This window comes from Manacus vitellinus, unplaced genomic scaffold (genome assembly GCF_001715985.3).
Source record: "Manacus vitellinus isolate BGI_N305 unplaced genomic scaffold, ASM171598v3 scaffold_35_pilon, whole genome shotgun sequence".
Taxonomy (NCBI): Eukaryota; Metazoa; Chordata; class Aves; order Passeriformes; family Pipridae; genus Manacus; species Manacus vitellinus.
Genome location: NW_021940498.1, coordinates 4,200,974 through 4,215,186, shown reverse-complemented (window position 1 = coordinate 4,215,186; position 14,213 = coordinate 4,200,974). Strand labels below are relative to the sequence as shown.

The 14,213-nt window shown below is 60.1% G+C and overlaps 1 protein-coding gene across 1 annotated transcript in view; it reads left to right on the top strand.

The window, feature by feature from the left end:
• The window catches only part of NUMA1 (nuclear mitotic apparatus protein 1), an 18,003-nt gene that overhangs the window by 2,883 nt on the left and 907 nt on the right, over positions 1 to 14,213 (top strand). Inside the window, 23 exon segments of the mRNA XM_029961456.1 lie at positions 74 to 153; positions 899 to 981; positions 1,070 to 1,150; positions 1,430 to 1,514; positions 2,184 to 2,313; positions 3,350 to 3,507; positions 3,844 to 3,961; positions 5,072 to 5,189; positions 5,539 to 5,679; positions 5,901 to 6,023; positions 6,490 to 7,267; positions 7,270 to 8,795; positions 9,479 to 9,520; positions 10,782 to 10,850; positions 10,972 to 11,082; positions 11,163 to 11,381; positions 11,467 to 11,609; positions 11,721 to 11,958; positions 12,688 to 12,964; positions 13,082 to 13,218; positions 13,329 to 13,550; positions 13,992 to 14,102; positions 14,191 to 14,211. Coding sequence (XP_029817316.1) covers positions 74 to 153; positions 899 to 981; positions 1,070 to 1,150; positions 1,430 to 1,514; positions 2,184 to 2,313; positions 3,350 to 3,507; positions 3,844 to 3,961; positions 5,072 to 5,189; positions 5,539 to 5,679; positions 5,901 to 6,023; positions 6,490 to 7,267; positions 7,270 to 8,795; positions 9,479 to 9,520; positions 10,782 to 10,850; positions 10,972 to 11,082; positions 11,163 to 11,381; positions 11,467 to 11,609; positions 11,721 to 11,958; positions 12,688 to 12,964; positions 13,082 to 13,218; positions 13,329 to 13,550; positions 13,992 to 14,102; positions 14,191 to 14,211 — 5,011 coding nt within the window.

The window sequence follows — 14,213 nt, the reverse complement described above, 5'->3', positions numbered from 1 at the left end:
ACCCCGTTGCACAAAACTCACCCTCGGTTTAATCCCTTGGGAGAGAACTAACGCAACCCCTGCGCTCTTCCAGCCACAGGAGCAAGGAGGGAGAGTCCGTGCTGGAGCAGCCGCTGCCGGAGAGGATCTCTTTCATCCGTGGCTTCCTGCAGAGTAAGAGCCTCCGCTGGCGCTGGGGGAAAGCGATTGCCCCTGCTTGGTGCCCCCGACCTCCGCAGGGGTCTGGTCTGCTGTCTGCAGCTTCCCCCTCCGAAAAGTGACCCCCTGCTGCTGCACCAGCAGCTTTGTGAGATACCAGCAGCTTTCCCACAGCAGCCTGTGGGAAGGCAGGCTTCCTGATGGGAAAATTCCGGATGGCAATCCTTGGCAGAGCCTGGGTTCAGAGCAAAGGAGGTCCTGGGTGTGAAGGGCAGGGTGCCAGTGGGTGCTCAGGAGATGCTGCTTTGGGGCAGTTTTCTTACCTGTGTACCTGGCCTCAAGCTGTTCGAATCCCACTGGAAAACCTTTACCCAAGCAGGAATCCTGGGAGGGGAAATTGAAAGTACTTCACGCTTTTACTCAGCCCTTTCTGGAGGGGAGACACCACAACCCAACTTGTACCCCACCCTCCAGAGGTGGGACTCTGTGCTGGCGGTGGGGGAGAGATGCCAAGGTGGGGGGGCTGAGATTTAGAGGGGAGTTCCAGGGAGGGTAATAAAAACCAGTCAGCGTTAACGGGTCCTCAGCTCCAGAGCCCAGCCTGCCCTTGGCCCCTTGTGCTTGGGGATGCATCACAGTGCCCCCCTGCCCCTGTGTGTCACCTCGGGGGATGGCCCCGTGCCACGGGCAGGCAGCGTGCCCAGCAGCTCCTGCGGGACTGGGAATCCTGCGGGACTGGGAATCCTGCTTCTTGTTGCAGAGCACTGCAGGCACAAATTGGCTGCAGAGAACCTGGTCTCTGCACAGAAGCTGGTGGATGGAGAGGAGCTGGCTCTGGCCAAGGTAACTGTGTGGCATGCTTTAGTCCTGGCTGGCACCAATGTGCTGATGACTGGCGTGGGGTCAGTGACACTTTACCTGCCTTGCTCAGGTGGCTGTGCTGCTCCTGTATCACACCTCTATGAGCTGCAAGAGCCCTGGTGACTGGAATGAGTTTGACTACAAGACCCAGGTAATCCCTCTGGGGTTCCCTTCCTTGGGGTGCAGCAGGAGCAGCGGTGGCTTTCAGGGGGTGCTCTGAGACCTGCCCTCCTATTCTGGGTCCCCTTAAAAGACAGTGTGGAGTGGGTGCTGCAGTCTCACGGGTGTTTTTGGTCTGTCAAAGGCTTGTGGCAGCGAGTGTGGGCACCAGCATGGGTAGGCAAGGGAGCTGCCTGCTGCCCCAAGCCTGCTGTGGTTGCTGCCTGTGAGCTGCAGCAGAGCTGCTGACCCCATGGCTCCTCTGACACAGGTTGAGCTGGCATCAATCCTCAAATTTGTGCTGGATAATGAGGAGAACCTGAATGAGAACCTAGAGCCATTTCTGCTGACGAAAGGTGAGTGCTGGGCCCTGGCTGCCCATTCTGTGGCATGCACAGGCCAAGCCTCGTGCAGGCAGGGTCGGCATTGTGTGTTTTTCTCCTCACTGGCACCTGGCACACCGGCATCTTACGAGCAGCAGGTGTCTGCTGTGGTGATGTCCAAGTGGCAGCTTGGAGTGGGACAGAACCAGGCCATAACCTTTCAGATATTGCAGTGCTGGCATATTCCTGTACAGCTCCCACACCGGCAGCACCCAGCTGTCCGGGATCACGCTTTTCTAGAGCATAAAAACACTGCAGTTTTCGCCCTGTTTGTGCTGCTGTAGCTGCCCAGCCATAAAGGGAGCAGCACCACCCAGAACCCCTCGCGTATGACACGGTCCCCTGTGAACTCTTCTTTAACAGTAGGGCTGCCTTAGACCTGCTGGGCTCTTCCTGCTCAGCAGTACCGCAGCCTTTCCCTGGAGGAGCGAAGCGGGTGGTGTGCCCACAGCCTCGTGGGAGCAGAGTGCTGGGACAGGACTGTGGAGCAGGTGGGATGGGGACTTAGGGAAGGTTTATGGCTTCCTCAGCTGGACTGCTCCATCCCTGCTGGAATTTTTGTTTTCTGTGCCCCTGGGATTTCAGCTGCTCAGCCCCTTAGGTATTAAAGATCACGGCCTGCTTCCCCCTTTTTATTTCCAGCAGCGCCATCCTCGTCTGGCACGTCCAGCAGCAGCATGGAGGAGCATTCCCCGCCACATTCCCTCCCGCACAAGCGGGAGGTGCGTTTCCTGGAGCTGCAGAAGATTGCCTCCTTCCCCAGCACCAACAAGTACGTCCCCCACCTCCTGGCTGCCAGGGGGAGTGAGGAGAGGGGTGGGGAATGGATGGGGCAGTTTCTGGGAGCCAAAGGTGTAGTTGGGCTGAACGTTGACTCCACAGAATATCCCATTCTGCCGTGGTGGTGTCCTGCTGGACAGTGCTCAGGCATGATGTGGGGATGGAGGGATGGATGGATGGATGACAGGGGTGAGCTCAGATTCTAATTAGCTCCTTTTAGAATCACAGGATAATTAAGGTTGGAAAAGCCTTCTGAGACAATCAAGTCCAGCTGTTACCCTGGCACTGCCAAGACCACCACCAAACCATGCCCCAAGTGCCACATCCACACCTCTGTTATATCCCTTGAGGGATGGGGACTCCCACACTGCCCTGGGCAGCTGTGCCAGGGCTGGACAACCCTTTCAGGGAAGAAATTTTCACTGTATCCAACCTAAACTTCCCGTGATGCAACTTGAGGCTGTTTCCTCTCCTCCTGTCCCTTGTTCCCTGGGAGCAGAGCCCGCCCCTGCCACTGGCTCCCCCCTCCTGTCAGGGGGTTGTAGAGCCAGAAGGTCCCCCTGAGCCTCCTTTTCTCCAGGCTGAGCTCCCCCAGCTCCCTCAGCTGCTCCTGGTGCTCCAGACCCTTCCCCAGCTCTGTTGTCCTTCCCTGGACACTCAGTACCTCAGTGTCTTTCTTGTCAAGAGGGGCCCAGATCTGAACCCAGGGTTCAAGGTGCCTCACCAGTGCCCAGCACAGGAGGATGGTCACTGCCCTGACACTGCTGGGTCACACTATGGGTGACAGAAGCCAAGATGCCCTGGGCCTTTTTGGCCACTTGGGCATGCTGGTGGTGGTTTTTGCCCAGCACTTGGAGGTTGGCATTAGTGCAGTCAGGAGGAGGAGCGTGGCCTTTCTGCTCAGGTGGCATCAAAGTCATTGCTGTGAACCTGCCCCTGAGATGGGGGAACCAGAGCAGGTCTGGCTGCGCGGGGAGGGCCCGTGCCCTGCTCTGGGTGCCCGAGCTGTGTGGTGTGCCTCTCTGCAGCATGCTGCCCAGCCCTCCATCTTCGCCCATGGGGGACATCATGCAGACCCCCCAGTTCCAGCTGCGACGGCTGAAGAAGCAGCTGGCTTTTGAGAGGGAGAACCGGGACGGGCTGGAGGTGGAGCTGGCGGAGAATCGCAAGCTCCTCATGGAGAAAGGTCAGTTCCAGCGGGATGTCCTGTGGTGCAGGGAGGGGTTTGTGGGACTGAGCCCTCCCCTTGTTTCTCTTACTTTCTGTTCTGACCCCACCATAATTCTGCTTGTGCATGGTCCATCCTGCCAGGCCCCAAGTGAAACTCTGGGTTCCTTCTTCTCTTTTGTGTTCCTCTATGTATCTTGGGCAACAAAAGCCATGCCTGAAGCAACACCTGTGCTCAGCAGCAGCCCTGGTGGCCTGGCTCTTTTGTCTCCTGCTGCAAAGGGTTTCTGTGCAGAAATGCTGTTGTTGGGGGTTTGGGTGGTCGGTAACACCTTTTCTCCCCCTGCTTCCTCAGAGGCTCAGGTCACCATGATGCAGCAGCGGATTGATCGCTTGGCTAAGCTCAACGAGAAGCAAGCTGCAGACCAGCTGGAGCCCAAAGAAATGGAGGAGCTCAGGGAGAAGAACGAGAGGTAATCCTCCAGGAACTTCTGCTCCCTCCTGCTAGGCTGCACCTTTTTACTCCCCCGTCCCCAGACTCCATGCTGTCTGTCTCTTCCTTGGCAGTGCATGAAATGGGAGAAGGCAAGCCTTCTTCTTGTTCCTCCCTCCTGCACCCTGGGGAGAAGGCAGCAGGCACAGAATCAAAAAAGGTTTTTGGTTGGAAGGGACATATAAAGCTCATTCAGTTGCACCCCCTCCCACGGGCCGGGACACCTTCCACTAGACCAGGTTGCTCCAAACCTCATCCAACCTGTCCTTGAACACTTCTAGGGATGGGGCAGCCACAGCTTCTCTGGACACACTGTGCCAGTGCCACAGGGGCAGAATCCCCCCCTTGCCCTGCTGCCCACTCTTCTGGGGATCAGCCCAGGACACAGCTGTGCTGCTGTCATGCTGTGCCTCGCCCTCGGGGCAGACACGGCCTGCAGCCCATTTTTATCACAGTGGGCAGGGAGCCAGTCCCAAGCCACGCAGTCTGTTCTGACAGCCCACTCTTAACAAACCCTGCACGGGAACAGCTGCCCCTGCTGTGGGAAAAGGCTGTGCTGCCCATGTGGGTCTTGCCTGCCCTGGGATAAGCTCTGCGTCACTGAAAGCTTTCAGCATGACCCTGAAACTCCTGATCCCAGCCCCTTCCTCAGCCCTTCAGTTTTATCCTATAAACTGGGCTTTCACACCCTTGAAATCACGTGCCCCACTGCATCCTGGTTTTTGCTCTGTCCCTATGCAGCACTGTGTTTACTCAGGAAGGACGCCCAACCTGTGCTGCAAGTGCCATGTCTTTTTGTTCTCTCCTCACTTATTTCGCTTTGCAGGGAGGTGACTGGAGTCCCACAGCTGCCTCTGCCCTCAGTTTGGAGTGGCTGGGCTTCTGCAAAGCACAAACATCACTTATCTTTGCTTTGCCACACGTTGGGACTCACTTTTAAAGCTGGGTTGATTGGTAGAGTCACAGCAGGGCATAGAGATTCCTTCGAACCTTTAGTTTCCTTGGCAATATCCAGCAGCACCGATCCCTGGTGATGTCCTCGCCTGCCTCGGGAGCTCACCCCCTCCTTTAACCACCTCCTTTCCCACAGCCTGGTGGGGCGCCTGCACGAGGCCTTCAGGCAGTGCCAGGACCTGAAGACTGAAAAGGCCCAGATGGACCGGAAGATCAACCAGCTTTCTGAGGAGAACGGCGATCTTTCCTTCAAGGTATGGGGCACTGTGTCCTCCGCGTGTCCCCACAGCCCAGTCGGTTGTGGTTGGAGCCGGGGGGAGGATTTGGTGGCAGTGCCAGACGCTGGGATGTCGATGGTTCTGCCACTGGCTTATGTGACTTTTGACCCAGTGACCGAGCCTGCTTTGGGCTCCAGATCCTGATTCGAAGGAGAACTGTGGTGGAGGAGTGGGGACTGGGTGGAGGTTGCTGCATGTGGCGAGCACCCGGGACCTGAGGTGCCCATGTGTGCTGCAGCTCTCGGGAGTGGGGAGTGGGCAGGGCGCTGGGCAGCGAGGGCACGCTCTGACCCTCCTCTGGACTGGGGGGATTTTTGCTTGGCAGCTGCGGGAGATCGCCAGCCACATGGTCCAGCTGCAGGAAGCCCTGAATGAGCTCTCAGAGGAGCACAACGCTGCCCTGGCACAGTCTCAGGAAAAGCAGGGACAGCTGGAGAACGAGCTGCGTGCTGCCCTGCAGGACAAGGTGAAGGGACTCTGGGAGTGGTGGGTGCCCCCTTGCAGCCCCACATTGCCCACCGTGGCTGGGGGACATGTGCCAACTGCTGGCAGGGTGGAGCGGCTGGGAGCCTCTTACCCATCCGTGCCAGGACACAGGGAGGAGCTGTGCAACTGCCAGCTCCTGTGGGAAGCTTCTCCCTGTTCCTCCTGCCTCCACTGTGCTCAGTCCCATGTCTCTGTCCCCAGAAATCTTTGGAAGAGAAAATCGAGATTCTCCAGGGAAAGATTTCTCTACTGGAAGACCAGCTGGCCAAGCTGGAGGAGTGCAGCAACCAGGAGAAGGGAGAAGTCATGGGGGACATTCTGAAGGTACACTGGGGCTCTTGGCAGCGAGGGCTTGAATGAAAAGCTCCTCCAGCTGGAGAGAGCAGGGGATGCTGGGGATGCATGGCAAAGCCACGTGAGGCAGAGCTGGCTGCCTTCTCCTGCTGGTGGGGGTTGTGGGGCTGAGCACTCCGGGAGAGCCCCTTTTGGGCTGAATCTGCTCCAAGGAACCTGCTGGCTCTCCCAGCCTCCCCTAGCATGGCTTTGTTGTGAAGGGAGTGGCTCCTGCACGGTGAGAAAAGGTGTTTGGTTCCAGGGAGCATAGTGGCATGAGCCTAAGGGGAAAGCAAGGTGTGCTGGGGTGTACTGGGGGTGCTGGAAGGGAAGACAGACGTTGGGCAGCTCCCACTGGGATGCAGCACATGGCTCTCTGGTGAGCACTTTGGCTGCAGCTTGAGTAACACCTTGAGGGGGTGTGCATGTTTTGTCCTCCCCCTCTTCTCTCTGCCAGCTGGAGGAGCTGAAGCAGGAGGTGTCCAGCCTCACTACCAAAGGAGCAGAGCTCCAGGCCACGGTCCTGCGGCTGGAGGAGGAGAAGCAGCTGCGGGAGGCAGCCCTGCAGTCCGAACGTGGCCGCTTCGAGGAGGAGAAGCAGCAGCTGAGCAGCCTTGTCACCAGCCTCCAGAGCTCCCTCTCTGAGAGCCACCGGGCCCAAGAGAGGCTGGAGCAGGACCTGAAGGCACGGGATGCTGAGGGGCAGGCCGGGCAGCTGGCTGCCCTCAGTGTCCAGCATGAGCAGACCCTGCAGGAGAGGGACTCTGCCCTGCAGCAGCTGCAGCAGCTGAGGGAGGCCAACGCATCCCTGAGCAGCCAGCTGCAGGCCACAGGTGCCAGCCAGGCCGCCTTGGCCGAGGAGAAGGCTGCGCTGAGCCACAAGGTCAGCAAGCTGGAAGCCCAGATCCTGGAGCTGAGTGCTCAGCAGCAGCAGGGAGTGGCAGCAGAGGCACTGAAAGTCCAGGTGCGGGAGCTGGAGGTTCGGCTAAAGGAGAGCCAGCAGAGGCTGGCTGAGAGGGAGAAGCTGGCCCGGGAAAACAGCCGTCTGCAGGAGCAGCTGCTCTTCCTGGAGGAATCCCTGCGGAACACCGAGGGCATCCTGGAGGATGAGAAGAGGCGGGCAGCTGACTGCTTGGAGGGCAACCTGGCCAGGATCGCTGAGCTGGAGGCGGAGAGACAGCAGCTGGTGCAGAGCCGGGAGCAGGCTCCGCAGGAGCGGGGTGAGGAGCTGGCTGCACACAGATGCTGGAGGAGAGCCGGGAGAAGCCAACGGGAGCCTCTCCTGCTGCCGGAGGGGAGGACAGAGAGCGCGTGCGGCTGGAGGAGGAGGTCCGGGTGCTGAGCCGGGAGCATGGCCAGGTCTGCCAGCAGCTGCAGGCCGAGCAGGAGAAGGTGGCTGCGCTGGAGGCCCAGGCAGAGCGCCTGGCTGCAGAGCAACAGGAGCGGCTGGCTGCCCTCCAGGCTGACCTGTCCAGCACCCAGGCATGGGTGAAGGAGAAGGAGAGCGAGGAGCAGAAGCTGAGGGCTGAGGTCTCCTCCCTGCAGGAGAAGATGGCCATGGCAGAGCAAACTGCGGCCCAGCGCGTGGCTGGGCTGGAGGCAGATGCCCGTAGAGCTGCTGAGGCGCTGGAGGGGGTCTCCCAGCAGCTCTCTCAGGAGAAGCTCAAATCCAAGGAGCTGGAAGGCACCGTGGAGCGGCTGCGGAGCGCAGAGAAGGAGCTGGTGTCCCTCCGCTCCGCCGTGCAGGAAAAGGAGAGCTGGAAGGAGCAAGTGTCCCAGTGTGTCCAGGAGATGGAGAGGAAGAACAGCCTGATCGGCAGCCTGGAGCACGAGGTCTCCATTCTCCATCGGCAGGTGACGGAGAAGGAGGGGGAGAGCAAGGAGCTGAAGCGCCTGATCCTGGCTGAGTCAGAGAAGAGCAAGAAGCTGGAGGAGAGGCTGCGGGTGCTGCAGACGGAGATGGCCCCGGCTGCCTCCCGCGCAGCCGAGAGGTGCTCGCTGATGAAGGTGGAGGTGCAGCGTTGCCAGGAGGAGATGGAGAAGCAGCGAATGACCATCGAGGCCCTGAAGAGGGACCGCCACTGCCAGAGCGAGCGGGAGGATGAGCTGCGGCAGGAGGCGAAGGTCTGCCAGGACAAGTGCCAGCAGAAGGAGCAGCTCCTGGCCGCCCTGCAGCAGGAGCTCGACAGCGCCCAGGCACTCGCTGGGGAGCTGCCGGCACTGAAGCACCTTTGCCAGCAGCTCCAGGCCGAGCGTGCCTCCCTGGAAAGCCAGCACCGCCAGGACCTGGAGCAGAGGATGAAAGCCACGGGTGCGCTGCAAGCTGAGCTGGCCCAGGCCAAGCAGGAGGCGGCCGAGGCGCTGTCGCTGCGGGAGCGGTCGGCGGAGCAGGACCGGGCCATTCAGCAGCTGCGGGCTGAGGCGGCGAAGGCGGCGGCACAGCTGGCGGGGCTGCAACAGGCCAACGCTCGTCTGGCCGAGGAGAACCAGGGGCTCAGCGAGAGCCGGAGCCAGGGGCGGCAGCAGCTTGAGGCAGAACTGGGCCAGGCCAGGGAGCGGCACGTGCAGGAGCTGGAGCGGCTGCGGGCGGCGTCCGAGGAGCTGGTGACCGTCAGCAGGAGGGAGGCCGAGGAGGCGGCGCAGAAGCTGGAGAAGATGAGTAAGGAGTATGAGAGCAGCAAAGCTGCAGCGCTGGAGGAGAGGAAGAAGCTGCTGGAGGAGAGGAAGAAGCTGCTGGAGGAGAGGCACAGACTGACAGCTCAGGTAGGGGTTCTGCTCCCAGCAGGTGGGTTGTAGGCAAGGGAGTCCTCCTGCAAAAGGGGTGTGTTTGGTCTTCTGCACACCCCTGAATCCACAGCCTGATCAGTTTGGGGACTAGGGGGCTGGGACAAGCTCCTAGGTGTGAAAGGGACTGTCACATTGAGGTGCTGGACTGTTTCCAGAGAAGGGCAGTGGAGCTATGGAAGAGTCTAGAGCACAAGACTGATGAGGAGTGGCTGAGGGAGCTGGGAGGGCTCAGCCTGGAGAAAAGTAGGCTCAGGAAGGACCTTCTCACTCTCTACAAGTCCCTGAAAGGAGGGTGGAGCCAGGTGGGGTTGGGCTCTGCTCCCAGATAACAAGTGACAGGACAAGAGGAAATGGTCTCAAGTTGCGTCAGGGAAGGTTCGGGTTGGATATTAGGAAAAATTCCTTCTCTGAAAGGGTTGTCCAGCTCTAGCACAGGCTGCCCAGGGCAGTGGGGGAGTCCCCACACCTGGAGGGATGGAACAAATGTTATGAATGTGGCACTTAGGGGCACAGTTTGGTGGTGGCCGTGGCAGTGCCGGGGGAGTGGTTGGACTCAGTTGTCTCAGAGGGCTTTTCCAACCTGAACGATTCCGTGATTCTATGAAAAGCAGCCTGGCGTGTGCCAGCCATATGCTGACCTCTGCCTTTTGTGCCCTCAGGTGGAACAGCTGGAGGTATTTCGGAAAGACCAGGCTAAGCAGGTAACGCATGCCAAGTGCTGGCTGCTCAAACGGTGACAGTGCACAGCCTTCCTTGCTGCCGCTTCCCACTGGAGCCACCCTCTCCTCTCCTGAACCGTTTGCAGTGGGGACCCAGCCGTGGGCCAGTTGGCTTCAGGTCTCTGGGCACCTACACCCCTGGGAAGTAGGAACTGGGGTCCCAACCTGCCACCTGCCCGCTCACAGTGGTGCCCACGACTTGGCACGGCTTCTCATGCGCCCCACGGCAGCACACGCAGTGAGTGCTGCCAGGGGCATCCAGGGCTCCTCAACGCAGGACCATCACTCCTGTGATGCCTTGTCCTCAGACAGAGAGGATTTGGAGGCAGCTGCAAAACCCCGTTCCTTCTACATGTCCCTTTTTTCCCCCCCTCTCTTTAACTGAGGTTCAGCTTCTTGCCCAGGTGATAGGAACAGCTGTGCTGCTAGACAGCATGGTCCAGAGGTGGCCAGAGATAGGAGGCATTCCAGTAGCATCGATCTTGGACATGGTGGGAGTTAACACTTGAGAAATGATGCTGGAAAAGCCCCGTTTCCCTGTCTAGTCCCAGCCTGAGTTGCCGAGGAACTCTGCATAGGCCTTGTAACTGTAACCAGAGGGCTTTGGGCTCCCCAAGCACCCCCTGGAGCAGGGAGAGCATGTCCAGGCCAGAACTCACACCAACCATCTACCTGTGCTAGGAGTGCTGGATAACCTGTGGGACTCCAGGTTGCAGGTGCCCAGGTAGAAGATTTACAAGCCTCCCATCCATGCCATGGGGGGCTCCCGCTGTGGCCAGAGGCCTAGACCGGGTCCCTTGGCCCTTGGCACGTCCATGGTGTCACATCCCACAGCTGCCAGCTCTCCCCTCTCGAATCCTTGGAGGTGGGATTCTTCTTCCCCAGACTGGGCATGGGCTTCCCTTGAACTGCGTGGCTTGAGGTTTGGCAGCTGACAGCAAACAGTTGGCAGCAGAGATGGCTGCTGGGGCACTGGGTACTGAAAGAGGCTTTGCTTCCAGCACGTGGCTGCTCCTTACACTTGGGCAGTGCCAGCCTCCTCCCTGTAAGGACTAATGTGGGTGGCTGTCACTTTGTAATGTCCTGGGATCTTCTTGGTGGTGGGTGCTGCTGAACAATCCCCCTGGGGCAGGAAACCTTGTCCTGCCCTGGAGCTGGCTGGAGAGGAGGGATGTGTTCCTCCATGGGAGGGCTGTTGGAGTTTAGTGCCTGGAGCTGGTCTAACCAAGCCGTGTTCTTCCAGGTGGAGGAGCTGAATAAAAAGCTGACTCAGCACGAGAAGGCCACCTTGACCCAGCAGCAGAGAGTTAAGGTAAAGAGGGACCAAAAACCTGGGGGCTGAGCTCTTGGGCAGCCCTGGAGCTGTTGGTGCTGCCCAGGGGGCTCACCCAGGGTGTGGAGAGCCTCTGATCCAGTCTCTTCCCTGCCTGCAGGCGCTGGAAGAGGAGCTGCAGGCAGTGGCCACCCGCCAGCAGGAGAAGGTTGCAGAGCTGCAGGGGCAGCTCGCCCAGAAGGAGCAGGCGGCTGAGCACTACAAAGGGCAGGTATGCCGGGGGCTGGCATGGCCCCACTGTCCCTGGCACTGCTGGGAAGCTTGACAGGATTCCTCTCATTGACATCCTAGATGGAGAAGGCAAAAACTTACTACGACGCCAAGAAGCAGCAGAACCAGGACCTGGCAGAGAAGCTGAAGGCCATGGAGCGGCTGCAGAAGGAGAACACGGAGCTCCGGAGCGAGTCAGACAGGCTGGCCAAGGAGCTACAGCAGAGCATCCTGCAGGCCAAGGAGTCGGAGCTGAGCTGCAGGAACCTTACCAGCCAGGTCCGCAGCCTGGAGGCTCAGGTAGGCATGGTGCAGTGGGGCTTCACCCTCCTCCTCTGCCACCTCACTTGGAGGGTCCATCCATCCCTCTCTGCTTCACACCCAGGTGGAGATTGCTGAACGGCAGCTACAGGAGCTCAGGAAGTTCCAGGTGAAGAGCACCTCACTAAAGGACCAGGAGACTTGCCACCAGAACTTGGACCAGAGCACTGACAGCCTCGATGAGGCACAGCCGCTCAACTCTACCAGGTACCAGCCCCTCCGGCTGCCAGCACCCCAAAAACCCGCTGTCCTCTTGCTCGCTGTTCCACAGGGGTTGGGTGAGCCTGTTGGTGCTACGCTCACCCCTTGTCTCTGCAGGCAGGCTAGCAGCTCGGAAGCCTCGGCAGTGCCACTGGACAGGGAAGAGTCGCTGGTGTCCCAGCGGCTGCCTCGGGAGGTGGAGTCCCTGGAGAGCCTCTACTTTACCCCCATCCCCAGCGGGACACGGTCCAAGCTGGAGAGCAGCACCGACTCCTTGGGCAGCCTCTCCCTCGAATCCGGGTGCAAGACCCGCTCGGCGCGGCGCCGCACCACCATCAACATCACCATGACAAACGTGAGCAGGGGGGCCCTCACGGGCTGGGGAAGGGAGGGAGGGGGAGCAGCACTGCAGGGGGACTTGGGCTGCTGGGGAGTGAATAGCTGGACGTGGCCTGACAACGTGCACTGGCAGCCTAAAATCCAAACTTGTCCTGGGCTGATTCCCAGCAGCATGAGGTGGGGATTCTGCCTCTCTGCTCGGCTCTGGTGAGACCCCACCTGTAGTGCTGCCTTCAGCTCCGGGGTCCCAACATGAGGAGGATGTGGAGCTGTTGAAGTGGGTCCAGAGGAAGCTGTGGAGATGCTGAGAGGGCTGGAACACTTCTGCTATGGAGACAGGCTGAAATAGCTGGGGGTGTTCAACCTAGAGAAGAGATGGCTCTGAGGAGAACTGAGAGCCCCTTCCAGGGCCTAAAGGGGCTCTAAAGAGCTGGAGAGGGACTTGGGACCAGGGCCTAGAATGGTAGGAGAAGGGGGAATGCCTTCACACTGACAGAGGACACTGCTAGATTGGATATTGAGAGGAAATTCTTCCCTGTGAGGGTGGGGAGGCCCTGGCACAGGTTGTCCAGAGAAGCTGTGACTGCCCCACACCTGGAAGTGTTCAAGGATGGGGCTTGGAGCAACCTGTTCCAGTGGAAGGTGTCCCTGCCCATGGCAGGGGGTTGGAACCAGATGAGTTTTAGGGTTCCTTCCAGCCTTAACCCATCTGTGATTCCCTGATCTCTCGATTTTTCTCTCTCAGAAACAGGCCAAGTCCGAGGAACTGGACTGCGTCAACCTCTCCTTCTACAGCATCCCGTCAGCTCAGTCCCCGAGCGCTTCCCCTGCCAAGAGACGGCTGCGCTCAGCTGCCTCCACCCGCTCCCTCGCCAGCTTTCCCTCCCGGGAAACTCTTGTCAAGCTGGAAACCTCCTCCCCGGAGGAAACCCCTGGCAATTCAGCACTGCTGGGCCTCCCCGGGTACCGGCCAGTCACTCGCAGATCCTTGCGCTTGCAGGGGACCAGCAGCTCCAGCCTCGGTGTGTGTGTGGGCAGGGTGGGCACCTGGGCTGCTGGCTGTGGGGTTCCACCTGCCTTGGGGGTAGGTCACTTCTTATCTGGGACCCTCCTTTCAGCCTTCCCTGCTTTGCATTTAGGCCGGAACAGCATCTACCTGGGCACGTGCCAGGATGAGCCGGAGCAGCCGGATGACTGGAACCGCATTGCAGAGCTGCAGCGGCGGAACCAGGCCTGCCCCCCACACCTGAAGACCTGCTACCCCCTGGAGAGCAGGGTACGGGGGGGACACGGAGGGCGGGTGGCCCCTTCCCCAGAAGTGAGGTTTGGGAGCGGGTCTGGGGATGGGCAGTGCCCCTTGACAACATCTCCGTGCCCCCTCCCCAGCCCTCCACTTCTTTGGGAACCATCACGGATGAGGAGGTGAAGATGGGGGACCCTAAGGAGACGTTGCGACGCGCCAGCATGCAGCCCTCACAGATCATCCCCACCGGCAGTGGGGTGGGCACCCGGCGCAGCACCCTGGGCCACGCCTTGGCCGGCATCACCACCCGGCAGCAGAGGAAGCGCCTCTCAGATGAGACCCACCAGGGCCCCGACACCCCCCAGGTGAGCCCAGCCCAGCCCCCACCACAGCACCCTGCTGGGGACCAGGGGACACAGGGTTTGGGACAGCTGCAGGTGTTCTCCAGGTTTTGAGGGGGCTGTTGCAGTTCTGGGGGTGGCACCCCAGTGCTCCTGTGCTCTCAGTGCCCCTACCGCTCCTGTTGCCCAGTGCTCCAAATGCTCTCAGTATTCCCAGATGCTCCCAGTGCTCCATATGTTCCCAATGATCCTGGCTTCCAGTGCCCTGTGTTCCCAGCATCCAGTGCTGTGTCCAGTATTCCACATACTCCCAAGGCCACTCAAAGGCTGAGCCTTCTGCCTTCCCTGGGTGCTGCTGCCCTCGCTCCTGTCCCCTCCCTGCAGCCCCTCGATTCCTTCATTGCTGCCAGCTCCCCAGCAGGGTGACCCCCGGATGACAGTCCCAGCTGGTCCCTTCTTTTCTAGTCCAAGAAGCCGACCAGCTGCTTCCCACGGCCCCAGACCGCCCAGGACCGCAGTGAGCGGCGCGGCTCCCAGGGCAGCCGGCAGAGCGAACAGCCGACCCCCGCCAAGCAGGTGAGCTCCAGAGGGAAAAGGAGGGGTCGGGAGGGACCTCCCTGTCTTGTCCTGAGCTGAGCTGGTGGTCCTGCCCCCTCCCCTGCAGGCTCAGAGGCGCCAGTCCATGGC